General features: G+C 42.3%; 1 protein-coding gene and 1 long non-coding RNA gene across 2 annotated transcripts; one reads left to right on the top strand and one right to left on the bottom strand.

Moving 5' to 3' along the window:
• On the bottom strand, positions 1-27,459 carry RAD21 (RAD21 cohesin complex component). Its single transcript, XM_084747897.1, has 14 exons — positions 27,239-27,459; positions 17,664-17,839; positions 13,413-13,542; positions 12,456-12,555; positions 10,331-10,437; positions 9,533-9,739; positions 8,990-9,115; positions 8,525-8,647; positions 6,590-6,813; positions 5,425-5,608; positions 4,948-5,096; positions 3,897-4,046; positions 2,358-2,441; positions 1-1,653 (listed from the first exon to the last, which is right to left on the bottom strand). Exons 2-14 carry the CDS (start codon positions 17,805-17,807, stop codon positions 1,462-1,464), a joined length of 1,920 nt encoding a protein of 639 aa, XP_084604023.1. The 5' UTR covers positions 17,808-17,839; positions 27,239-27,459; the 3' UTR covers positions 1-1,461.
• Positions 10,452-11,459, top strand: LOC311578153. Its single transcript, XR_014772776.1, has 2 exons — positions 10,452-10,915; positions 11,241-11,459. It is a non-coding gene; the product is annotated as an uncharacterized lncRNA (long non-coding RNA).

Here is a 27,459-nt window from a genome sequence, read left to right on the forward strand (position 1 = left end):
TACAGCTTGAAACACAACTTTTATTAGAAAAGTTATACATAACATAGCATCAACTATTTTCAAGAACAATATTAAACCCAATAAGCGACAAAAACCGGACTAACAAAATGTGTAACAAGAAACTAATGACCTTTCTATAATCAAACATTCAATTATCTACAATGTCTTTTTACAAAGGGGATGTCCATGGTTTACAGGCACGTCGTATTGAAAATAAAACTGCAAGATCAATTTTATACAATTATCATTCGAGAAACTGAATCATTAAAATAGTAATTACGAGTTCACAAATTTAAAATATTTCACATAATTTTAAATTACTGGGTATACATGGAATTCTTAGTTTTAAAATTGATTCCCCCCCCAATAAAAGTGCCAACACTTATGCTAGAACTTTCAACATAATTTTGCCCTACAAAGTGAAGACCTGCTTTGATATTCATATAGTCACATAATTTCTGGTGCTATCTGGTCTGTTAATAATAAAGCCTTTATCTCGATGTCTTTCTCCATTTAAATTATAGGAAACTGATACAAGATTACAGTTGCAAAGCTATTAAAATATTTTCAAATACAGGAGTGTGCAGCATTGGAAAGAGATCAGTACTAACATTTATAATAAATATCAGAGAAGCCATTAGTTTTTACAGCACTGTTTGCTTAAAGGAAAGTCAACCTGGTGTAGTTTCTCATCAGTTTGCCCTTCAGCAGGCAGGCAGGGGAATCTCTATTTTCATGATCTCATTCCTCGAGCAAACATCTGAACATCTTTGAGAAAGTGACCTGCAGCCCCTGGCGTCAGTCAGGCCACTGGAGAAGTCTGGAGAAATCTCTGATCATTCTGAGCTGCGCTAGCGCCAGCGTTCCTAAGACTCATGGAATGATTTCAGAACATAATAGTTGAGGAGCATTAATCACAACACAAATTCACAAATTCTTGCTCATTATGGAATTACTTTAAAACATGATCAAAAAGATAACCATGAGGCTTTACACACTATCCCTGGGTACAGTGGTTAACCAGGCTGCTGGTGCCACCGAGGGGAAGACATTTCCTCTTCCTGTCAAGGGACTCAAACCACAGCTTAAAGTGTCAGGCATTTTCCTATGCAGGTTTTCCTTCTCAACACAGTAATGGAAAACTAAGGAAAATGGGGGATTTTTGACTGTTACTCCATATTACATGCGCCAATATTGCACACATCTGTTCTGAACTGTTAAAAAGTCTTCTGGGTTCTTGGGTTACTGTCTTCTCCAGGAACACAATCCCAACCCAACCACGCAGTTTCCCTTAAAAGATGGTGGACAAATTAGAAACACTGAGGGGAAATGAAGAAAGAAAAGGCAAAGATTTTGTACAAACAAAAATCTAAAAACTTTAAAAAAGGGTTCTGGTGCCCTACACACGGGGGCAAGTTGTACGTACTAGTGAATAACACTAGCTGTAGCGTGTCTAGCTTCTCAGATAATATGGAACCTCGGTCCAGGTGTTGCAATGATGTCACTGTACGGCTCTTCCTGCGTGAGCTCGATGGCTTGCTGCTTTTTAAGAACCAAAAAGCTGTAGAACTTCGCTGCAGCCTGTTTTCTGTTTGTGTTTCGACATAGCTCAAGCAAACTGATCGACTCTGCTCCAGTTTTGGCAAGAGCTCGCTGAAAAACAAAACAGAACAACGCACATGAGTTCTAGTAACTCCCAAGATGAAGTAGTAACTCGATGCAATTCTGGTTCTGGTAAAAGTAAACTGTATTTGGCTGGAGCTGGGAGTGGACATTCGTGTGGCTAGGCAAGTGGTTCCTATGCTATTCAATAAGGTAAAGGGTTACAACATGTTGACACATCTAAAGGCAAAATAAAGTCCAAGAACTAAGCAAAGTTGCTATAATATAGATGTGACATAGGAAACATAATCAGTAGATTTTAAAGTTAAAAACAAAAACAAAACCGCCTCCCTTTAAACCTCAAACCCTAATTATCAGCCATTTCTTCATTCTACTATAGGAACTCTTGAAGGACTTGCCAGGGATCTCCTGCATGCTCAGGCCCCATCTGGGTCTGGAACACTGAGGCCAAGGGTTACTGACACGTTACTTTGGTAATGAAACAGAACATACAAATACACACGAGGTCTCTCTCTATCACAACATTACAGGTCTGCTTTTCAGGATAACCATGGCTACAGGTCCCTCACTCACATGCTTTCTAGATTTACGCTGTAGCTTTACAATTCATATGTGTGTAGCCAAGATACTCTGAAACGATGCAGCCCGGGGAAAATGTCCACAAAGAGATGCTTCAAGGCTCTAACAGGCCTTGCTTTTGGGGCCTGGACTCGCTGTAGACCATGCGGACATACCTGAAGGCCATGAAGCATCTGTTGAGTCCTTTTGTTCCATCTCCTTTCTTCTTGATCCTGATCGCCCCCTGACGCATCTTCATCCTGAATAAATGACCACAAATTGAAAACACTGCCCTGATGAAATGACTGTTTCATCTCCAGAAAACTGCAATCTTGCTGCTTCAAAATCATTTGCCATTTGCTATGAACTTTGAAATTTGTCTTCTTGATCACAAAGGAAGGCCCTTGTAAGCAAGCATTTGACTAGAACATGTCTGTATTGGCCTACATGGATGGATGTGGTCTATACAGCACAGGACATGGATTGTTACAGGCCCCCCAGTTAAGAATCTTGTGCAAGGACTCAAGCCACATTAAATATAATGCTTCTTTCAATTACATCTAACTGTAAATAAAACAAAGCAAAATAGGTCAGTTAGGTAACCCACAGCACAATGGGCACCACTGGGTAATGGCAATCTAGACACTGGGAAAGGTTAATTAATGATGGATATTAACTTTGTAGTGCAATTTTTTAGGTTGTCATCACTGACCAGTACCCAAACCCTGCATGGCAGCTAAGTAACTCATTTACACATTAAAAGCCGCATGCCGTTAGTTATTAATGTACTCTTTATTTTACCCTGGCTTCTGAACCCTAAACTTATAAAATCTGAGATTAAGGCATCATCTAATAGAGATTGGGAAACTAAACTGTAGTTTTAAAATAGTGTACATTACACTAAAGGAAAATAACTACTTCTGTCACTGACATAAAGATGAACTGGAAACATCAGCGGCTGTTAGTGAAACTATATTCAATGTGTACACAACGGTCTTGAGAAGGAATTTTAACAACTTCATTTAGTTATCAGGAAAACATTCTAAAGGCAAAGGTTTAAATACAAATAGCAGAATATCAAATGAAGTTAGTTAAGTTCTGCTCTCTCACTGATCCAGAATAAGCAAGATGAAACTTTAGCAAGGACCTTAGCGTACTCCAGGGGAAAGGGAGCCATGTCTAAAACACCACTAGCCTGTGAAAAGAACTTTGCAAACTTCCAGTCACAGGAGCCAGGGCTTTTTCTGGTCTAATGGAAACAAACGGAGGGCTGGGTGTGGTGGCACATGCCTTTAATCCCAGCACTCAGGAGGCAGAGATAGGTGGATAGCTGTGAGTTATAGGCCAGCCTGGTCTATAAAGTGAGTCCGGGCCAGCCAAGGCTACACAGAGAAACCCTATCTCGAAAAACAACAACAACCACCTAAAAAAAAAAAAAAATTAAAACTCACACATGGAGTATGTCTGGCTATTTGATTTCCAGGCCATAGGCAGGTTAGACCAGAGGTGGGCTTCAACAGCAGCAAGAAATTGACTACTGACCAAAGGCAGCCACCATAGGCAACGCAAAGCCTAGCAGCTGTCTGCAAAGGCAAACGGCTACCTTTCCCGAGGGAAACTCAAGAATTCCAGCACAGCAAGCATCTGCTGATTCACAACCGCTCAATCAGGCATGGAAACATACTCACTCAAGGCCTTTACAGTTTCTGTCTTACCTCCTCCTCTTCTTCCTCTTCCTTCTCCTTCTCTTTTTCCTTCTCCTTTTCTGGCAGAAGCTCTAACTCTGGGATCAGCTGACAGATATTTGGCGGCTCTTCTGGGGGAAGTTCTACTGGCGGGATCTCCATCTGCTCTACCTGCTGAGGCTTAAACAACAAGAAGAGGAAGGCAACTCAAGATACGGTTTGAATGGTCATTTCTTTAAAATGTAGGATCAGGTCAATGACTTAAAGCTGCTATCACAATAACTTCCTACGCATCCTGTGCTCTTTCAGAAAGAGCTGTGGACTGAGCAGCAGGCAACACGGAAAAGGACACTGCTTCCCAAGTCTGTATGAGTTATTTCTTTTTAAGGTAAATATTCGAGAACATTGAAAGTCTTTATGAAACTACCAGTAGAGCGGTGTTGTAGTCACTGGTCTACAAACTGCCCTGGCTTCTGCACTCAAGGGCTCTCACTGACAAGTCCTTTCCAGCACAGGGCACAGAGAAAGTTCTCAAGGTTGGCAATAAGCAGTCAGTAGGCTTTGATGAAGACTGAAATAGGAGCCCAATGCTACCAAATGCCTGCTTTCCCCTCAAATTAATGCATTCCACAGACTTAAAACTGGAAGCTCTGAAGCAGATGCTATGGCGTCATTCCTAGCTGGTCTTTCTACTCTAGCAAGACCTCATGACAGCTGAAGCATGCAGGAGTCAGCTATTCCTTCACGGGTTTTCAGTTCTTTAAGCATGTATCAATCAACTAAAAGCCTGCCCAGTACTGAGGAGATGCAGGAATTTTTAAATAAACCAGTACATGTTCGGAGCCATTGATGTCACCCAGACTAAGGTTACACATTTTGGGCCACCCTGAAGCAGGCTCCACTGAGCGCATTAACATCCTTTCCCACCTAAGACAGAAAGACGGTTCCTAAATTCAAGTGCCACCCTTCTGGATTCATTCCTCACCATCTCTGCCTAAACCGAGACTCCGCTGAATCAGAACTCCTTAAATGCCTCTTGCAACTAACTGCATGGCCGTCTCCCGATGCTTTCTTTACCTACCGGTATCACAGGCTCAGGGTCAAGCTGTCCGGCTTTTCGCTTAACTCCCTGAGGGGGCGGTGGGGGCATGGCCGGCTCCTCGATGTTTGTCCTGCTGGCCTCCATCACGGAGTCCTGGAGGCGGCTTGGCTCTTCTATAATGGGCTCATCTGCAATCGTCAGAAGAAAAGAGCTTTCTTTACAACAGTATTTCAGGACAACTTGCTTTTAAAATTAGTAATTAAGGCACAGATATAGTTACTTTCCCCAATGTAGAAGGCCAGGGCACTAGCACAAAGGTTATTAAAAGAGGTTGGCTTCCAGCCCTGTGCAGGTACTGAAGATGAGTTCCAGTCTCGGAAGGCGAGGAGGTTCAAGATCTCCATGCCCTCAAGCTGAGCACACCCCTTGATCCTACACCACTGCTGTTCTGACAGCACCCAGGTGAACTTTAAGGCATTCCAAGCTTCATCTGGGAACCCTCCCAGCAGAACTGACCGATGACTTCACGCTGCGGCTGCTGCGGCTGCGGCTGCTGTTGCTGCTGCTGTTGCTGTTCCTCTCTGGGGACCTCTGGATTCTCAAACTCTTTGAGGAACTCATCCAAATTATCTGCCTCTCCTCCTTTCCTTCTTTTCCTAAGGTCTTCTGGTACAAGTGGAGTAAGGCAGCGTGTAAAGAGCTGTCAAAACAAGCAAAACATCAACTATAGAGCCGTATTAACTGACCGCTCATGAGCATGTGTATTCTCTAGTCTCATTAAGCAATGTTTTAATACAGTTTGTAATCAACAACCATCATCTGCACATTTTAGCAGTTCCACTTCACATTCTCTTGTTTCATTTGAAAAACAAGTGTTCAAATTATAATTGCAACCATTTTAGAAATTTGAAAACAGCGGGATGTGTTGTCGCACGCCTTTAATCCCAGCACTTGGGAGGCAGAGGCAGGTGGATCGCTGTGAGTTCAAGGCCAGCCTGGTCTTCAAAGTGAGTCCAGGACAGCCAAGGCTACACAGAGAAACCCTGTCTCTAAAAACAAAACAAAACAAAAACAACAACAACAACAACAAAAACAAAAAAAAAAAAAAAAGAAAACAAATTTGCAAACAACTGTATCTATTAAGGGTCACAGTTTCAAATTTGTTTGCCTGCCGTTATTTCCATTAATAAATGGAACGTGCCAACTGTCACAATACCATCCTACCTTCAGATAGCTTAACTACTGTGTGAGATTTTACATGTCACAGTACAATATATTCTTACTTATTAACAAGCATGTAAAATCTGACTATTTTGAGAATGAAGAGCACCTGCCTGGCCTGCAGTAGTCTGGAACTCAAACGAGCTGAAAACTCATTTGTGGTTGAGGTGGGGGGACATTTCCATGAAGCCAGAAGCACACTGAACACCAGGACAACAGAGCTTCGCATAGGAAACCCAGGAGAATATACTATTCTTAATAGTAACAGCACTCTACACCTGGAAAAGTGCATCCCATTAATACTTGGGCAGTGCTGCACTTAGCACACTCTGACGTAAGATAGGAAAAAAAGCACAGAGCAACTGAAGAGTGTCTGATCACCAGTGATTTAAACAAAGGTTCAGAAATCAACGTTCCTGAGACAAACGTCACACAAAATAAAGCCTGCTGGCGGCACTACCTTCAGTAGTCTACTGTTCCATAAAGGCTGCGCAGGTAAGGAGAAAAGCTTTTCCACTCCTCCTGTCTCCTTCCACATCATCAGCTTCTTGGTGGGTGGGGCCAGGTCCAAAGTTGTAACAATATCAGAATAATCGCTAAGTTGGGCTCGAATTGTCTTACTATCCAATTCTTTGACACTGTCAACAATCAGCTTCCTCTTCCTCTTGGCTTTCGTTTCTTTGACTAGAATAGAAGAACATGCAGTCACTCCCGTACAAGGCCGGCCTGGACACTCTCCTCCTCTTGGCCTGATTGTTATCATATGCTTTCTAGACCCAGATCCTAGGAGCAAGCCCTCATGAAGACAGCATGACAGTTTTGAAACTGATAGTTTTCAAACAATATTTACAGCAGAGTTGTTCAATAGAAATCTGCTGAATGTGTAAATTCATAGATTTTTTAAAAACCATATTGGTATACACAGCACATGTGTCAGGTATGAAGTGCTAAGTTTTGACTTACCCTCCTCCTCACGTGCTCCTCCCTTCATTTACATTCATAGCTTTTAATTGTTACCGCTTGTATGTGTATGTGCATGTAATACTACACATAAGTATAACCTGCTCAGTCCGTATGATGTTACCTGTAGGTATGCATGTTGACCATTTGGGAGGGATTCTTTTTTGCTTTGGAGTCATGATCACCTTATAGCCTGGGCTGGCAGGAACTGCATACACAGAACCGTCTAGCCACAAACTCAGAGATCTAACTGTTTCTGCCTCCCAGGTGCTAGGATTAAAGGCGTGTGTCAAGTAGGACTGAGAAACTAACTTCTAAACTAACAAAATGAAAACTGTTATTTTGCTTGGAATAGGCCAACTACTTATAGGAGCTGTCAGATGCTCAGTCTAGAGTAGCCTGAGTTGTCAAGAACTAGTTCCAGTCCTATGGCTTTTACTGCCCAAGCTACGATTCATACACAACAGCTACACAGAGCTGCTGGATGAAGGGAAGAAGCCCAGGGCCAATCACGGGGCCTGGAAACAGCATCACGACATATCTCACTCATTTGTCGCTAGTTCATAACGCTCTGGAAAGAGTGCCTGACCTGCATCTTCACAGAAACTTCTGGGATTAATTCAAGCTCACCTTGTCACATATAACAGGCCAGGTTTCATATAAAAACATTCACAAGGTTAAGTAACATTAAAAAAAGCTATACTGGGGGTCTCTCTTCAAAATGGTATTCCAGCTGTACTTCCTTCCCTCCTCCCAAAGCAAAATATCATTCTTACTGATGGGATTATTCTCCAAAGAAACCCTGTCATCATACTCTAAAATGTGTGTGTGTGTTGTGTGTGTGTGTGTGTGTGTGTTGTGTGTGTGTGAGAGAGAGAGAGAGAGAGAGAGAGAGAGAGAGAGAGAGACTGTGTAGGAGGACGTGAGAGAGAGAGAGAGAGAGAGACAGTGTGTAGGAGGACGTGAGAAAGAGAGAGAGAGAGAGAGAGAGTAGGAGGACGTGAGAGAGAGAGAGAGAGAGAGAGAGAGAGAGAGAGAGAGAGAAGAGAGAGAGTGTAGGAGGACGTGAGAGAGAGAGAGAGAGAGAGAGAGAGAGAGAGAGAGAGAGAGAGAGAGACATTGTGTGTAGGAGGACATGTGCAGGCCAGGTCCTCGGGCTGCGGACAAGCGTCTTTGGTCAACAAGCCACCTCGATGATGCCAAGATTACTGAGGTTGTTGATGCTCTCAAAGACTAAGGTAGACAATAAGAGAAGACCTGTTCTGTAATTTTACACGGTGCAGCTCCCTATGCAGCTCTTCCACCAGACATAAAATTATAATGGACAGAGTGAAGACTGTGATAGATCTAAGAGCAAGAAGCTTGTGTTCAACAGCAGAGAAAAGACAACACCCAGGACCTTATGTTCTATACACCATGAAATCTATGTACTCACCAGTTATATCAATGGGCTCCAATGCAAAAGCTTCTTCCTCATTTGGAACAAGTGTTGTCTGGTCAGTCATAGTTGGCATTGGTTCAACCGGATCCACAGAGTCAGGACTATCAGGACCACCCACTGCAAAAGCAACATGGTCAGTAACAGACTTAGGTAAAACATGCATACCCTACAAATGGAAAAGGAAAGCCCTTTAGGATGTGTAACAGAACCCCACAGCTCTGAAGAAAACCACTTCAATATTTGCCAGGCAGCCCTGGCAGAGGTCAACCCCAATATACGACAAAGAGGGGACTGGCACAGAGTAAGCAACACTGAACACATGAGAACTGACCATCAGGCCTAGCCAAGCCAGTCAAGGGCGCTCTGTTTACCAACAGATAAATCTGTGTATCTGTTTTGTGACATGTCTTTTTAGTTCCTACGCCATGACCCCAAGAATTGGGAAACAAAAGTGCTCACTTGACACATTGTCGTCTTCATCCATGTCATCAGGTGTGGGCTGCTCGGGCAACATGACCCCTGCCTCAGACAAGGCAGGGGGATCGTCAAAGATGCCACCATCATTATTACTTATAAGTTTGTCATCTGAAACAGAAAATTAAGATAAAATCTGAAAAAGAAATGCTAAAATCACAGTAACTAATCCAGGGGAAAACAACACTAGGTTTAAGGGGATTAAATCTAAACCTGCATTCAATTTGTATCTGTTTTTCTTAAGGTAGTTTATAAAAGGAAAAACACTTAGTTATATATAACTTATTTTCAGTTCACATTTCCATAAAAATATCTACATATTAGGTGTCAAACATAAACTAGCAGCTTGAACAACTAGTGAAACTCAGAACTCTGATAAAGCATGCAACATACAAAGCTCACCATGTTGGCTACTTTTCCAGAAAGAATGAGAACTGGTCCCCACTCACACATTAGCATCTAGATAGCTGCTTAGGGCTCAGGGGCTGGTGGCGGTTCTGAAACAGAACTTAAAGGGCAGCAACCCACCTAATATACCCCCATCATTTCCTTCTCCGAAATTGTCATCCTTGTACTGGTCTTCGTACTCTAAGTGGTTAATCTTTTCATTCAGGTTGCTGGCGCTCTGCTCGGGCTCCAGGAGGAGGTTGGAAGCGCTGGTGCTCACTAGCATGTCGTCATCCTCGAAGGCACTGCCTTCCCTCATTATTTCACGGTCATCCATTCCAAAGTCACCTAAACACATTAGGTATGCCATCAGCTGTGCAAGTCAGAAATGCCACTGTTGCAAAAGCTCATAATTTAGTGGAAAATTTAAAATATCTGGCATAAACTTTGTACTTCTGGGGAATAGCTAACATAAAACTCAAACTGTCAATCAGCTATCAGAACTGTATACGGTAACAGAGCACACACAATTAACATTCATAGGCTTCAACTTTGACATAAAGTGCTGTTTTCCATAGAGAAAGTGACTTACTACATATCTGACCACTCAAGTTTCTGAATGTCTACAGTACTGCAACTAACAGTTCCAAAATGGTTAGTTCAAAAGTGAACATTACTATAGGTAGCACTTGGACTTTACACACAACTTCAAATACATGCATGCTCTCACTGCGTGGGGAGCAAGAACCTCAACTTTGGTACATTAATGGACAAGATGCCTGACATGCAGTAGCAAGGCAAGTTGTTAAAGGACAGAAACTAGACACATGAAGTTTTTCCATCCACAAGGAAATGATGTTAAGTCTAGCATCCTTTGTATTTCTTGGTAATGTAATGACATAACAAAAAGATGACTAGCAACTAGCAATTCACATTTACCAAAATCATTTTCCTGAAGGATACTGATGTTCCCTACTTCCTCTCGCATGGTTATCTCTTCCACTCTGCTCTGGTTCAGGCTGAACTGTTGGGCGACGTCGATGTCACTTTAAAAGAAGTTCAAAGACATGTTATCAAGTTTCACAAAGTACCCCAATTTTTTTTTCTACATACCCCTTTCAACTTTGAGACTTTTTTTCTAAATTAGTTTCTGAAACTTGTGTATCTACTAACAAATAGCCATCTGTTATATAATTTAAAAGTACATAATGTTAAAATGTTAAGCACTGAGGAGAACACTACTGGCAAATGCAGAAACACATGATCAACAAATGGCAAAGGAAAAAAAAAAAGAGATATGCAGAGCTAGAACCCTAAGACTAATATTTATTGGATAGATCAATCAAATGCAGGCTCTGGACTTCATGTAGCCCTAAACCAAAAAGAAAAACCTTAAACCTAGAGGAGTCAACTGGGGACACTTAAATGGGACTGGATATATTAAGAATCACTGACATTTCTTCTGAGAGGCAGTGATGGCGGTGGCACCTCCCTTTAATCCCAGTACTCAGGAGGCAGAGGTAGGTCTGAGTCTGAGGCCAGAACGGCCTGCATAGTGAACTCCAGGATAGCCTGAGCTAATTATTGAGACTTGAAAAACCAAACCAAAACAAACATAGCATTATAAATGTTTTAAAAATGCAAATTTTTGAGGGGTGGAAAAACTGGCATCTAGCCATAATTAACACAACAGGAAAATTGGTTTAAAAAAAAAAAAGTAGGTTACAGATCTTTTCAAAAAGCAAGAACATTTGTTGTAAGATAAATGGAGAATTTCATGTAGAGGGCTGGTGTTTGGAACACAGTCTAAGAATGATGGCCTGCAAGATTTCTGAGACCTTATGGAAAGCTCTACGTAAGCAAGGGTCTTGTGACCTTAGTTTCTTCAAAACATACAACTGTTCCTGGAACGGGTGTTCGTGCTTCTTCCATGAGTAGCAGCTAGAAGTGAGTTTACGTCAGGGCGCTTATTCATATGTCGCTATGGAGAAACATGGTTGTTGCCACATACAGCCTGTCCTTGGGACTGAATACCTAACTGAGGCTACTCTTCCTCCTCTTCTTTTTTTTTTTTTTTAAATTTGTTTTGTTGTTGCTTGTTTTTTGAGACAGGGTTTCTCTGTGTAACAGCCTTAGAACTCACTTTTGTAAACCAGATTGGTCTTGAACGTAAGAGCTTCGTCTGCCTCTGCCTCCCCGACGCTGGGATTAAAGGTGTGCGCCACCACACCTGGCCAGGAGACTCTCACCCCTCAGAGACTTCAGTCCATCTCATTTATAGACCCAGTTATCCCAGGTTCTCAATGTTAACTAGTGTGGTAAACAGCCAGTAGTCAACTGTGCTACCCAAAAACTACAGTTGCTTTTGCCATCACATCGTAAGAGCCAGGAAGGAGGAATATACAACAGCACTCCGCCAAAACAGCTGTCTCTGTGCAATTTCCTCCTTTTAAATGTACGGTTTATTATTATTATTTTTTCCTTTTTAGGTTTTTTGAAACAGGGTTTCTCTGTAGCCTTGCGTTCTGGACTTGCGTTCTAGACCAGGCTGGCCTCAAACTCACAGTGATCCACCTGCCTCTGCTGGGATAAAAGGCATGTGCCACCATGCCCGGCTTAAATGTGTTTTAAACAACGATACTTTTGCACTCTTCACTAGACAATGCAAATCATCATATACATGTATTTAAAATTGCAACTTTCAGTATAGCTTATATATGTAACATGTAATCCCTGAAAAAAATCATTTTGAAACAAGTTTGAACTCACTGACAGCAACCCAGAGGAATCTTCAGGATACGTGGGCTTGCCTAAGCCTACCAGAATTCTCAAACTGCACCTGCGTTAGAAGTTGATACCCACAGCATTTTCTCAGAGAGGAACATTTTCCTAAATTGGACATCTTATAACTAACACATTCCTAAATCAATGTACACTTTAGGTGCCTAGTAAACGAGTATCAAGCACTCTAAGGAAACGAATACAACTCAGTCAGTAATATGTTAACAATCTAAAAGCTGAGGGATCGGGAAGTGAAGGGAGAGGCGGAGAGATGCAGACATACTCTAAGTCTGGCAGTGGCTGGTCAAAATCATGAAACTCTTCAGGTAAAGTAATGGCATTGTAAGCAGCTTCCCGATTTTCCTCAGGTAGGTCGACAACACCTGGAAAAGAGAAACGAAGGCTGAAGGGCCCAGCAGGGCAGGTTACCGGTGGGTCAGAGGTCAGCTGAGGACAGCCTCCCGAGGTTATACCCCAGACAAGCTGGTAGGCAGGGCGTGCGAAGTCCCTGGGGCTGAAACACCTCTTCTGCTGCCATGGTAGCACAGAACACAGTGTTAGTGCTCCAACAACAGCTAGGTGCTGAGTAAGCCTTAAGCTAAGTCTTTAAAGGGCATGCCAGAAAGCCCTAAGGATGACCCTATCTCCTCCTCCCTAGGACAAGGGTTAGGAAGATACTGATGCTACCATTCCCAGCCTTTTCCACGGGCACTGGAGCCTGAGCTTGCTTGCTTGCTTACAAGCGCCTTGTCAGCTTGGCTGTCCCAGCCTATCTCCAGATCATTCTAAACAGAATAGCACTTCATCAGCGTTAAAACCGCAGAATGTGAATTCAGGTGAATGACTACTCCAGGCACTATTTACTTTGGTTGGTAGAATCCAATTCTAGAGCCAAATCTTACCCTACGCAAGACAGTAACAACTACAGGACAAAGATCATTTAAATGAAACTTCTCAGGATTTCATTTTAAAAGTATATTAAAAAATTTCAGGAAAACAAAACAAAGCAAACAGTTGCATTTTTCTGAGCCACCTTTTAAAATTCATCACATATCAATTAGCTTTCAACTGTTGTATGTAAGTCGCTGAGGCTAAACACCTACTCTAAGAATACTTGACCTTTCCTTTGTAGGGCTCCTTACACACACACCCCCACACACACCCTAACACATGGGTTTAACACTTGCCACCAAAGGTATGGGAAACCTCACAGGTTAAAAAAGAAAGGAAAGTGCAATACCTGGCCGGAAAGCCATCTTTATTTTAATAAACGCTTCGTTGCAGTCTGCGAGGAGGTATTTGGCTTTCCTGTGATAGATGCGGACTACTCCCAGGAGGAGGTGTCCTGATGTCCGCAGCGCCATCTTCACCTGAGTGGACATTAAGATGAAATTCCTTGGCTTTAGACACAGAGGTAAGTGTACTTTAAAGTGCATGTCCATCCTGTGCTAGTGGGGACTTTTCACTTTTTCTTATTTTCTGCATGATTCAAAGTTAGTTAATAAACATTTGCACTTTACCATTTACTGCCCTACCAATTTCTCGAGGAACTCGCCTAGCATTGGCTGTCCAGCAATAGTTAATGAATTCCTTCAGACATAACGCAGCTGTGAAGCATGAAGCAAGTCTTCCCGCAGCTCTACCATCAGCACACCAAAGAGAATGTCAACTGTGGTTCTGTTTTAGAAGCAAACACTCCTGGCCTAAAAACCCAATTATTTCATCCCTGTCTGTTAAAACTTGCTATTGACTAAGCACGCTTACACACTTCAGTCAACTGAGACGTAAGGGTGAAGTCGGCCAGGAATTTCTGAGAAAGACTTTCAGAGTAACAGAATGCCTTTGTCCTTTTCCCTTTCCTGCTGTGTGAAGACAGGGTGTGTGGTGGAGGAAAAGGACAGGCAGCACCGAGCACAACACTCAGGCTTTGGGATGCCTCTGCGCTGCCTGCCAGCCAATCAGATAGGTTTTGGAATGTCCCCTTAACACTTTTCCTTTTGTTAAGCCACTGTCAATGCGCTGCATAGGCAGTATTAATGACCTAAGCAGAATTATTCAAAATTCTCCTGGTTACAAGAAAAAAAATTTCAAAAACTAAAAAATATAAAAGCTCAAGAGTTCCCCAGAGAAGTTCTTCAAATCATAACCAAAACCTAAGCTTCCCATGTTGTATGGTAAAAACACACTTGTCAGAAACACATGCTTAAAACTATGCTTTAGTTATATGACTACACTGCATTTTTCTAGGACCCTATTTATAAGCTAGTCTGTGTATTTACGGCTATCTTATGTGATTTAAAGGAAAATTAACAAATTTGCTACTATAAATTTTTAGATATATCAAATTATAACAAATCTCAAATCTAGGACACAAAAAGTAATTTCTAATTAATATCCTATGCCTAATTAGTGCAAAAAAAACCAAACAAACAAACCCTACTTGTATGTGGTTTATGCTTTTTCAAATTACAGATGGTGCCACTACCTAAGGCAGACATCACCTCTTCCTTGTCTACAATTAGCAACTTCTAAAATGTAGTGTTTGCACTGCTTTGGTTTAGAGTGGGTAAACTGAGGTAAGATAAGCTTTCAAGCAGATGGATGCAAACATCATAAAGTAAGCAGATCACAGGCTGTATGTGCTAACAAAGGACTGCCTCCTGGTCTAGCTTTTCCAATGGGAGGAGTCTGGAAAGTTCACAGAAGCTAGCAGTTACCAGAGCACCACAAGTTCGATACAGGCCCAACCAGTGAACCACTTCCTCACAAGAAATGCTCATCAGTGTCAGGTCAGGTCCCCATCTCAAAACAGCTTCCCACATTACAAGGCTAAGTAGTTTGTACTGCCCCCCACAAAATACCCAAAACCTTTTCATGCCAAACCGTCTGTGTCTGTTAACACACTCTCATCTATCAGCCTCAGACTTTCTGTAGTGTACAAAGTACTCTACACAACAACAAGCATCCTTTAAAGGCAAAATACTTTGATATGTATGGCTGTTAAGGAAACGAGTGTGATCTCCCTAGTTCCTACTTTAGCCAATAAGCACACATATATATTTACATTCCCATATAACTGGACCAGCTGTGCAAACTAATGCACATCACAGTTAGGCACCACAGTTTTACTGCACTAACATCAAGCCTGTGGTCCTGCCCCGCCACACTTCCTTCTTTCCCCAGCCCTCATTTTTTACTATCTTCATAGCTTGCCTTTCGAAGAGTGTCCAGAGCCAGAACCCGGCAGCAGGAAGCCTTTGCGAGCAGCGCTGCTGATGTACTCCTTCATCAACTCATCTACTGAGGATCCCTTAAAGGCTTTGCATTTTCTGGCAACTCTTGAGGAATGTTAATATGAACATCTATTTTTGCTTTTAAATATAGATAAGTTTTCAACCACTTCTGAGTAAATACCAAGAAAAAGGACTTCTAGCTTACAATGCAAAGTGACCAAACTATTCACATTTCCACTAACAATAAAGGTGCTCCTGTTTGCTCCACAATCTCACCCACCACTTAGTTTTCTAAAGGTTTTGGATTTTGGTTATTCCAATAAGCATGTGATTACATTGGATTGTTTTAATTTGTCTTTATTTGAGCGTGTGATGTGAAAACCCCTTTAAATGTATTTGCTTGCTTTCTGCTTATTTCTTTTGATTAACATCTGACTTAGGTTTTTGGTCTGTTTTATAAAAATAGGGTTTTTCCCTTTTTGATTTTTTGTTTGTTTGCTTGTTTTTCAAGACAGGGTTTCTCTGTGCAGCCTTGGCTGTCCTGGACTCACTTTGTAGACCAGGCCTTGAACTAACAAGGATCTACTGCCTCTCAAGTGCTGGGATTAAACAAAGGTGCGAGCCACCATACCTGGCTCCTTTTTGCGTCTTAATAGGTTACTTTCTAGGAGTTTTCTACTTCACATTTTAGGTCTAGGACCTTGAGTTAACTTATTTTTGGAAGAAATAATGTGTTTGTAAATTCATTTTCATACATGCTGATACCATTTGTTCTAGAACTACTTATTAAGAAGACCACCCTTTAAGAAAAGAATTTACCAAGTGTTGGTCTAAGAATGTGTGTATAATGCCCATAGGATTAAAGGACAATGCCACAGGTCAGAACTTGCTTGCCACATTTCCTCCATGTGTTACATTTATTTAGTGGTGTATCTGTGTGTTCGCCTGAGGACAGCTTGTTCTATCTCCTTCCACTATGTGGATCATAGGAACCCAACACAGGTGGTCAGACTTGACAGCAAACACCTTAACCTACCAAACTACTATGGGGGCGGGGAAACGACTGTACTTTTTCTTTTTTAAAGAAATACTCTTTCTCCTCCTTTGCCACTGTGCTGTGACTCCAGGCTAGGTAGCCTACAGAGCCTTTTATTTGGGGAAGGGGGTGGTGTTCCCCGTGTTTCTGCCTCCTCCAAGCCACAGGGCTGGAGACAGCTGCCTCACTGTGCTATTATGAGAGTTCTAGGGACCTGAAATCAGGTCACTAGGTGTGCGTAACAAGCACCTGTCCTCATTACGTCACTGCTCTGGCCTGAAGAAACTACCTTTTCTCCACTGTATCATTTTTGCTATCACTTCTTTAATGGTTGTATAACACAGAACCAGAAGAATTAAGAGTTCAAAAAATTAAAAACAGTGTAAACTATCCCAACAGAAGGCTTAGGAAAGTCATGTTCAAGCAGTGCAAGCAAACAATGACTTATGGGTTTGTAATCCAGACTTAAAATCCTATAATGATGTTATGAATTACTTCATGTCAGCTGAGGCCTGTTACAAATCCTGTAAATTCTGTAGATAGATAAGGGACTCTGGTGCTATGCAACAGTTAGGTGAACTATAAACATAGCTGTTTCTGAATGTAGTCAATTGCAAGGCAATATAACTTACATTTATATATACAATAAAACTAATATTATATACATATGCACCTACATATTCAAGCAGGCAAGCACTACTATGAAATTATTCTCTGAGTGATAGGACTATTGATGCTTCTCACCCGTCAATTCTTTATGTTACTGAACATTACAAATCAGAACCATCCTAGGAAGCATGTGAAGAAACACCTTTAATCCCAGTAAGATCTGTGAGGTATTAAATCTTAAAACCAGACGAATGCTACAGAGCAAACAAAAGCTTGAAGCCCACGTCCTCTACTACAAAGAGACTTTTCCTCACGACTTTAAAGAACAAGTCTCTGCTTACCTTCACTGTCCCCAGGTTCCCCCACTCGCCTTAGCAAAGAGCCGCTCTTCATACACCAATACCAGCGTGGGTCATGCTGGTTGCTATTTCTCAATGCCACTCTATACATTATGATCATCATTCTCCTAAATGATGAAGATTAAGACACTGGAGGAAAATTACAGAATCTACCTATAGGTTTCCCTTGCTTCCCAGATACAACTACAACTCTTTTACTAGTTCCACTTACACGTGACTGGACACGTGGACACACGCGCCGGCAGCAGGCCTACCTTGGGTGAGATGATACTCTCCACGCTGCTCTCTAAGTTACACTCGAACACATGGGCTTTGGTCAGCTTCTTGTCCCAATGGGCCGCCAGCCAAATTTTGGCTAGCGGCCCTCTTTTACTGAGGACAAAATGTGCGTAGAACATTTTTTCTTATTTGCTATGAAATAAGAAGAAACCTGAGGAGAGAAAAAAGTTATTAAGTTTCATGTGAGGACTGAAATATTTATTAAGATATGTAAAAAAAAAAAACAAAAAACCCACAAAACCACTAGTTTCCTATATATAAAGAACCTGAAAATACAGTAAGCATTTTACAAAATAATCTTATCATTTTAATATGAGGGCCAAGCCCATCCCAAGTATTAAGACAGGAAGGGAAGTGACAGGAGTCAAACTGCTTTTTATTACTTGCTACTGTAAGAACTATCATCAAAAATTTCTTATTCTAAGTCCAAGCAAGTATTAATTCTATTTCTAATCTAATTGCTGATAATGCACATAATCCTGCTCACTGGCTAGTGTCTAGAGGAAAAGAGAAGTGTCTAAGCCTAGCACATGAGGCCTTAGGCTCAATCCCCAGGATCACAAACAAAACAAAAACACCCAAACAAGAAAGGCACCCTGTACAGGCAGCAATGACCGCCTGCTGAGGCAAGCCTTTCAGTGTTCAAGCAAAACTGAGAGGACAGGTGGTCCCACTGGGTAGGAGGAGGAACACATCATAGCAACACTTTAATTTTAAGACTATCTAAAACTTTTGCTTTATGTATTTAGCTTCCCCCTTCACAGAAGATGTTAAGTCCCACCTTTTTCTTTCTTTTTTTTTGGGCGGGGGTCAAAAAAATTTGTCCTTTCTCTAAAATGCTAGAGGCCTGCTTTTAAGAAATAAAAAACATACCTTTAATAAAATATGAATAGTTTTGGCCTTTTAACTTTGAAAGGATTATAGATTCGCAAATAGCCGATTCTGATTCAATAGTGATATTCTCTAAACCAGGCCAGTGGCATGGTTTGATTCTAGCTCTACACCACCGTGTTATGTGTGTACTCACCACTATAAACAAGACATACAACTGGGTTTCCAGAAAACCTGCCTCACTTACCCCTGACAAATAAAACTCTGCATAACAGCGAGGCATGGTGGCACACGCCTTTAGCACTCGGGAGGCAGAGGCAGGCTGATCACTGTGAGTTCGAGGCCAGCCTAGTCTCCAAAGTGAGTCCAGGACAGCCAAGGCCAACACAGAGAAACCCTATCTGAAAAAACAAAACCAAACCAACAACAACAAACCCAACAAAACAAAACTCTGTGTATCTTATTTTGGTATTTTATATAAACAACACAATATAAGTTACAAGATGGGCTTTCTTTTGATTTAGCACAATGTTGCTGAGATCTATTCACCCTGCTATTTATTAATACTATATTCCATTTACTGCTGAGGAACTCTCTGTGAGAGGAAACAAATAACAATTTACTTAGCCACTCATCTGCCAGAGATCAATCATTTCTTTATTAAGTTTGGGCTACTGCTGATAACGCTAATACACACGCTGTGAGCACACTTGCTGGGAGCCACTTTTCTCTACAACACACCTATAGTTGCCAGGCAGTACAGTAAGCATACATATGGGTTCAAGGACATTTTAATACAACGATCAAAATAGTGTATTTTTCCCCACAACCATAGACAAGATTATTCTAAACAAATAGGGAGCAGCAAAGCAGCTGGAAAAGCCGAAACAAGTTCAAAAATGGAGAACAAAGCAGAACAAGTTCATTTGGTTTAAATCTTACATAGTTGTAAGTCAAGACCATGGTACTGGCAGAAAGATGCACACAAGGATCACTGCAACCAAACAGAACCCACAGATAGACAGGTATGTAGCTCCAACTGACTTTTCACAAAAATACAGAAGAAAAAGTCAAAGGAGGAATGAGAAATTTTCCAACAAATTGGAGAGACTGAATGGGTCAACAGACCAAAACCAAACAGAAACAAAATGTAAAATCAATAAAGATAAATTTAAACCTCACAAGCTATACAAAATTATTCAAAAATTCAGATTATATCTATTGGATAGTGCCCCTGTGGATTCACAGTGCAACCTGTGTGTTCTCTAGATTCAAAGGAACATTGCACATGTAACACATTGACAAAACCCAAAGAGAGTAGAGACCTGAATGTCCAGTTTAAAATCATTCCATGTCTGGCTCAGTGGTGCACACCTTTAATCCCAGCACTCAGGAGGCAGAGGCAGATGCATCACTGTGAGTTCAAGGCCAGCCTGGTCTGTAAAGCGAGTCCAGGACAGCCAAGGCTGTTACACAGAGAAACCCTGTCTTGAAAAACCAAAACACCACCACCACCACCACCACCCAAGCACCTGACCATCTTATGTTAACCCTAATTCACCACAAAGGAAACAAACTGAATCTGAATAAAAATTTTTTTAAAAAACTAAACAAAACCCACAGCCTTAAATGTATAACCAGAGCACGTTTTAGAGAGAGAAAAAAGGTATCAATGGGATAAGTATATTTAGACACATTAAGCTATCCACAATGAACTCTGTAAACTGGCTTTCATCAAAATAAAATCTTTTGCTTTATGAAATACTGCCGAGAACTCAAACTGAGAGGCCTCATTATCTCGCTAGAACTTGAATCTAGAACACGTAAGGAACCATCAAGAAATAAACACAAAATTCAATTAGTAAACAGGCAAAAAGTAGAGTTCACAGCCAAGGACATCCCTCTGAGAAATAACATGAAATGATTTCCAGTGTCACTAAGCCACTTAGAGAACTGTACCCTTATCCAAAGGATTTAAAGGGGGCGGGAGGAGCAACATCAAATGCTGGAGAATATGCAGACATTTTTAATATTAGCTTTAAAAACCAAGAACAGAGTAACTCTAACATGTTTCCACATGAAAGGGAACAGTAAAGTTAAAATGAAGATTTGCTTCTACTTTAACTCACAACACGCCCATTCTTTCTTCTGATGAGAAGGAACTTTGTTTTAAAGGTATCAGAGGCAAGAGATTTCATGTGTACCAAAAAATATTATCTGTGGTAAAGAAAGATGAAATTTGCAGGTAAGTGGATAGAACTAACAAAGATCATACTGAGTGAGCCAACTCAGACCCTGAAAGATAGACACTGAATGTTTTCTCTCCCGAGTTTCCTAGATATTAAGTATGTAAGTCACCTGGAGTAACTGCAGACATCAGTCAAGTAAAAAAAGGAAACAGCAGGGCATAAGTGATCTGAAGGGGAGATGGGGGAATGAGGTGGGTTAATTAGGGAAGAGGCAGGGAGGTAAATACAGAAAGGGGTTAAATAACAGTGAGGATGTCTGAAAGTCTTAAGAGTCATATTACCTACCTACAAACATAAATCGGCGTACAGATATACATATATACTTTAAATAACAATCTCCCACCTAGCTGACAATGGTTCCTCAAAGAGCCAAAGACCATGAACCATGAAAAACCCTCCTTTTTGAATAGTTGGTCTGGGCTGTCCAAGAGGCTCCTCCAAACATTGCCCTTGGCTTCCTCAGGTGGAAAGTCAAGTTGCCAATGCTAAATACCAAACACTTTGGGGGCTGGGCCAGAGGATCTGAAGGGAAGCAGCCAGCAGGGGTACCTAGCGACGATGCGATGCGTATGAAGCGCAGTGAAGACCAGCAAGTCACAATAACTCTACGAGTGCAGGAGTGACATGCACGTCTTGGTGGTAACCAAAAGCTCCCTAGTGGGACTTAAGATGTGCTCGGTAAGAGGGAACTCAAGCCTGCTACTGGAAACCTAGCTAGTAGAAAGCCATGGCCCTTGGAGGAGAACCGACAACCATTTTACTAAACCTGCACAATGCCTAACTAACAGTCTAAATAACTATCCTAAGATCCATAGATAAATGCAGTTCCTACCCCTCATCAAGGAAACTTCTTTGCTATGATACCATTAACTATGAGTCAGAACCCACCAAAATCCAGAATAGTGGAATCCAGTCCCAAATGATGCATCAACAACACAACTCCTACACCTAAGGCTCAGGGATCACTGAACAGAAAGGGGTGGTGAAGATCTTAAGAGCTAGAGGAGTAGAAGTTTGCTATGAGACTGTTGTCTTCTAGAAATGTCAGAAGCCACATCCATGAAGTCTCACCAAAAAGGCTGCCAAAACATGGCCTGAACAAGGAAAACACTAATAGACATACTAACATGAAGGAAGGAAGCTCAACATGCCTCAACCCTAGACAAAGAACTAGAGGCAATTAAGGAAGGCTGAGAACAGGAGAAACAGTCTTCCCCCAAAGAAGCGCCATACCAAATGGTCAGCCCTGAAAACATACATACAAGTAATATTATACAAACAGGTTTTATTTTTATATTTCGGAATGCACACATGGTGCAAATGCGCGCGCGCGCGCACACACACACACACACACACACACAGAGAGAGAACAAAGAAAAAGAGGCCATGAAGTTGAGGGGTATATGAGAGGGTTTGAAGGGATGAAAAGAGAAAGGGAAATGATATATTATTTATGGGATGGCACTATGGGAGCAAGACAGAAACAGCCAGGCTTGTTTCAGCCCTCTCCTCCAACACTTAATAACAAAGGATGTTGAAATTCTTATGCTCTGAGCTTAATATTCTGAGCATCATTAATTTACAATACAAAGTTGTCTCAAAGGAAAACAAAAACTAAGCTTCATCAACTCTTTATTATAATCCTGTAACCTTCTACCAAATATCAGAGTGAGAACTAATGAATTCTAGAACAGAAAGTAGATCAAATGCTCTGTGGTGTATTAAATAATACTTCAAGAGTTACATGTCTGCCACTAAGTATTTTATAAAACAATATGCTTACCATAATCATGGACAGCCTTTCATTTGCAAATCAGAGCTTCCAAGCATTGTAAAGTCTGTTACAGCAAAACCTCAACTATCTCCAGTGTTATAAATAAACCTAGAAAATTTATAGAAATTCAATATGGCTATGTGTTCTTAGCAGTCACGGTCCTACGTGAAAACCCCAAAACATTGTGTTCCAAGTAACAAGAAAAGCTTGCCACGATAATTGTTGGCCACAAGACAGCTACTAAATACGTGTTTATTAAGAAAATAGGATATACCAGCTGATCTCTTCATTAAAAAATGTAAGAAATTCTGGACAGTTAGAAGTTAAACAAACCTACGAGCATGTCTCAACAGGTGTCAGTAGGCTGTGGCAATACTTCGGCTGCTGGCTGGAGGACTGTGCCTAAAGCATTCCAGCTATGCAGAGGCAGATTCCTAAATAGATTTTGGCATGCGGTGGGAGATGTAAGGAAAGCAGAGTACTAAAATTAATCTGGGAAACAATTAGTAACAGGAGCGCATTCTCCCAGGGGAAGTGAGAGTGACAGCAGCCACTCAATGATTAGGTTGTATCTGAACCCAGCAAAACCACAAGCACCTTTCCCCTCAGTAATACCAACCTGTAACTTTAAAATATGGTTGTTTCATCAGTAGATTTGGAGATTCTAAGTTCTGTTATCCTTTACTAAAGACCTTTGCACTAGATACTAAACAGAGCTGTCAATGCAATGACTTCTGAACCATCTTTTTCTATTTTTTCTATAGCAGCAAGCAACTTAACTGATGATGGTATTTAGAACATAGGCACTAATGCAAAAACAAAGCAGTTGCTTTTTAATTCCAAAGAAACAAAGTCTAATTGAAGCTCATGCTCCTGTTACAATGTCCAGCAGCAGCAGCAGCAGCAGCAGCAGCAGCAGCGCACTTCACTCACCTATCAGGAAAGCCATTGAGTAAACTAGTGCACCCTCTTTGAAGAGCAATTTGGCAAAGACTCATGAAACTTTCACACGTTCATGATTTCTGGACAGAAACTACACTTCCAGTCATCAACATTAAAGATATACTTGGGCCGGGCATGGTAGCGTATGCCTTTGATCCGGGGGTGGGGGGTGGGGGCGGGGAGGCAGAGGCAGGCAAATCTCTGTGAGTTCGAGGCCAGCCTGCTCTACAAAGTGAGTCCAGGGCAGCCAAGGCAGAGAAACCCTGTCTCAAAAAAGAAAATGAAAGAAAGAAAAAAGATATATACTTGGATGTGTATATGACACATGACACATGGCAGAGAGAGAATAAGAACTACGAGGCACCGAATGGTTTGCCTAATGTCCTAATGACTGCATCGGCCCGATTTTACCTAAGAATAAAGAGCACACAGGTAAGTATATTCCCTAAGTGTAGTTTTGGTTGCCTCGACAGTACAACCTATCAAACTTATCAAAGCACCAGAAATAATCTACCTTACCATTAGTGACTTGAAAACACAGGCCTCTACACAACACAATGTAAGGCATCCCGAAACAATGATGTCAGCTTGGTACTAATATGAAAAAGGTCTAGGCCAAACTTAGAACACTACTGGAGAGGGTCTTTGTGACTTAATGGGGTTTTTTTGAGACAAGGTTCTCTGTGTAGCCCTCGCTGCCCTAGACTCCCTCTGTTGACCAGGCTGGCCCTGAACTCACAGATGTCGGGTGGCCTGCCTGTCTCTGCCTCCCGAGTGCTGGGATTAAGGCCTGCACCACTACGGCAGGCCATTGTGACTTAATAGATATAGCCTATATATTGCCCCATTCATATCTGAAGGTTCCGCTGTCTTTTGACAGGATGCCTCTGTGATGTCTTGGCTGTCCTTCAACTCAGATTCCGCTGCTTTCCTGAGTGTTAGGATTAAAGGTGTGTGCTACCACACCCAGCTCTGAAGAGTCCCTATTCCCTAAACGATGTGGTATATCGGGGAATGTAAGCATCTCCAGGTGTTTTTCTTGGTATGGGAGGGAGCTGTAATCCCAGAGGCAGTGTGTCCTACAGTCAATTTCCTACACACACCAAGGCACAATGGCCCTCTCATTTTACACAAACACATGCATAGCTTAAAGCTATTGAAGGCTCGGATCTAGACCATTTCCACTGAGTTAAAGGTCAGTATGTCAGAACATATAAAGTTACTGTTTCAGGATACTATTTGTACAACAGCTTTATGTCTAAGAAAACACGGTGTGCACTGTAAGTTAGCAGTATTTTATTAACCAAAATGACCTATTCATGATCTGAATAATGGGGGAAACAGTGTCCATAGGTTGGCTAAAGGGGTCTTCGAAACCTTTCACTGGTTTAACAAACAATACCTTCATAGAAAATATGAAGGCAACAAAAGATGTATCTTTGGTAGCACTTTTTGTCTGTGATTGGTTAAGTCCACGGGTGGGGAGCCTAGGGATATGGTCAATTGTATGTACTTAGGTGCATTTGCGCAAAGGATCTGTGGAGTCCTTACGAAACTGGTGACAACAGCTACTTCTGGTAAGTGGGTCTTCACTTTTGTACTATTTTGTGTGTATGTGAATATGCTCTTTTTAAAACACTTGCGCATACCTACCCGAAATAGAAACTACCACACTAGGAGTCAAGACACAATCCTGCTTTGCATTAGAGCTTTGCTCTTCTTCTTTATATACCTCACCCGTCCTATTATACAAGCATGCACAGACCATAGTTGGGTTTTGCTAACTTTGGAAAACATCAATACCCAAGTCAAATAAAAATGGAGCTGTTAGTGGCCTGGCAGATCAAAGAAAAACTAAGGGGAGGCAGTGAGAACATGTCTGGTCTGCATATTACTCTCTTTGGTTCTAATATTGACAGTTAATTTTAGCTTCAAATTTTGTTCCCTCCTTCCTTATTTATAAGGGTTAAGAAGTCATTTTGTGTATGAAGTTCAGCCTGTACTTGGTGTCTGTAATCTCAGAATTCCCAGTTTCGAGACACGAGGCTCTTCAGGGCAAGCCTGGGCTACATCATCCGATTTTCCCCAGCTCTCCAAACAGCAATAAAATATAACGTTTAGCTTTCTCAACTACAAAGTAGGTATATTCAACAGGCGCAATGACAATCAAGGGAAACAGCACATGTAGTGCCAAGTAGATTCAAACACTAGTCTCAAAAAACAACTTGCCTAGTTAGCATGATCATACCTATAGGACAAAATGAAAAACACAATGTATTTCTCAAGAATTCAAGTTTCTAGGCCGGGAGTGGTGTCGCATGCCTTTAATCCCAGCACTTGGGAGGCAGAGGCAGGCGGATCGCTGTGAGTTCGAGGCTAGCCTGGTCTACAAACTGAGTTCAGGACAGCCAAGGCTACACAGAGAAACCCTGTCTCAAAAAACAAAAAACAAAAAACAAAAAACAAAAAATCAAGTTTCTCCAACTACTCAAGTATAAAGTATCTCTCAAAATCTGCAATTCCCGACTTACTTGTGTATAATACAAAAAGCACCGAGTCCACTCCTTAAAACACCTCTGTAACCTCGATTATACAAACTCTTAAAATATCTAAACCCTTCTCAAAGAAAGTTGCTTCACACATTAAACTTAAAGGTATTTACAACCTGAGAAGGAGGCTTCTGTTTCCAAAATTCTCTACCCTTTCAGTTCACTGGCATTTGGTTTTTTAATAGGATTTTTGCACCCTTGGGGGTGGGGGGGGGGGGACGGACAATGCTTATCCTATACAGTTTAACGAGAGCAAATATTAACTTTCTCTTCTGAAGAGAAGCCGAAGTACAGAACCTACTTCCACAAACCCTTCAAACACCAACGCATTTTGGAACGCTGAGGACAGCCTAACAAATCAGAGAGCCCGAAGAAATCTTCTAAAGCGTTTCCCTCTTAAATTTGAAGGCCGCTTAGTCTAGCTGAACACCTCGACAGTGTCACCTTACACTATTCTGGCAGCGCATTCTCAAAGCCTTCCCCTGCCACGAAAAAGGCACCTAGCATCAGAGAGTCTCCACAACACTCGGATCATTAATCGTTTAAGAAAAAAAAAAGTTTAGAAAAGTTACGGGGGGAAAACCAGTTACACTCAAGTCCTGGGAAGCAACGTTACTCTGTCGTATTTTAAAACAGCCTGCCCCAATTTCTGAGATTCCCAACTATAAAAACGAAAATACAGTACACAGACTGGCCACCGCATGCCTGGCGCGACACGGATCCCGGACCCCACACCCGGCTGCACCGCGACCGCCCAGGAGCCTCCCGTCGCCGGCTCCCGCCCTGAGACCCGCGCGTCTTTGCAGACAGCCATTTTCCCCCCCGAGGGGGTTGGCCAGGACTGGAGAGCGGGCTGGTTCAAACCTCCCTCCTCCTCTCCCCGCAGCATCAGCATGTTCCTGCGGTCCGACCTCCGCACAGCGGAGGGGCTTTTGTGGGGCGCCGAGTGGAGCGGAACCATTAGTAACACAGCAGGCGCGGAGCACGATCCCGGGGCAGCGAGGACCCCAGGCGAGGGCGGATCCGGGACGCAGTGGTCCGGGCGCTCCGGGGGAACTGGGCGCTGGCCGGGAGCAGGCAGCACGCGGGGGGCGGCCGCCTCCCACACCGCCGCTCCGCGCCGCGTCCCCACAGCAGTACGGCGGGGAAAGAGCAGGGGGGAGGGAGCCGGAGCCCGGGAAGGGGGGATCGGCCGGGTCGCTTACCTGTATCTCCGCGGGGAGCTGGGGGGGGGTGGCGGCCCGGGGAGGGGGGAAAGGGTCGGGGGAGGGGGCGGGGAAAGGGGGAGCCCTTGTGCGGTGTAGCCTCGGAGCCGCTCCCGCCACCGCCGCGGCCGCCGCCTCCTTTCCGATTCACTCAAACAAACAAGATGGCTGCCGTTACGGCGCGGCTCTTCCGGCCGCCCAAATCCTTGGTTCAAATCGGC

The sequence above is a fragment of the Acomys minous genome (assembly GCF_964271855.1).
Source record: "Acomys minous genome assembly, chromosome: 12".
Classification (NCBI taxonomy): Eukaryota; Metazoa; Chordata; class Mammalia; order Rodentia; family Muridae; genus Acomys; species Acomys minous.

What these genes read in the sequence shown, in the direction of transcription:
- RAD21 (XM_084747897.1), bottom strand. Translation starts at nt 17,807, where the DNA reads ATGTTCTACGCACATTTTGTCCTCAGTAAAAGAGGGCCGCTAGCCAAA. An exon ending in AAAGATGGCTTTCCGGCCAG is followed by an intron (nt 12,556 to 13,412) that starts GTATTGCACTTT and finishes TCTCTTTTCCAG; the next exon opens with GTGTTGTCGACCTACCTGAG. An exon ending in AGATGCTTCATGGCCTTCAG is followed by an intron (nt 1,654 to 2,357) that starts GTATGTCCGCAT and finishes TTTGTTTTTCAG; the next exon opens with CGAGCTCTTGCCAAAACTGG.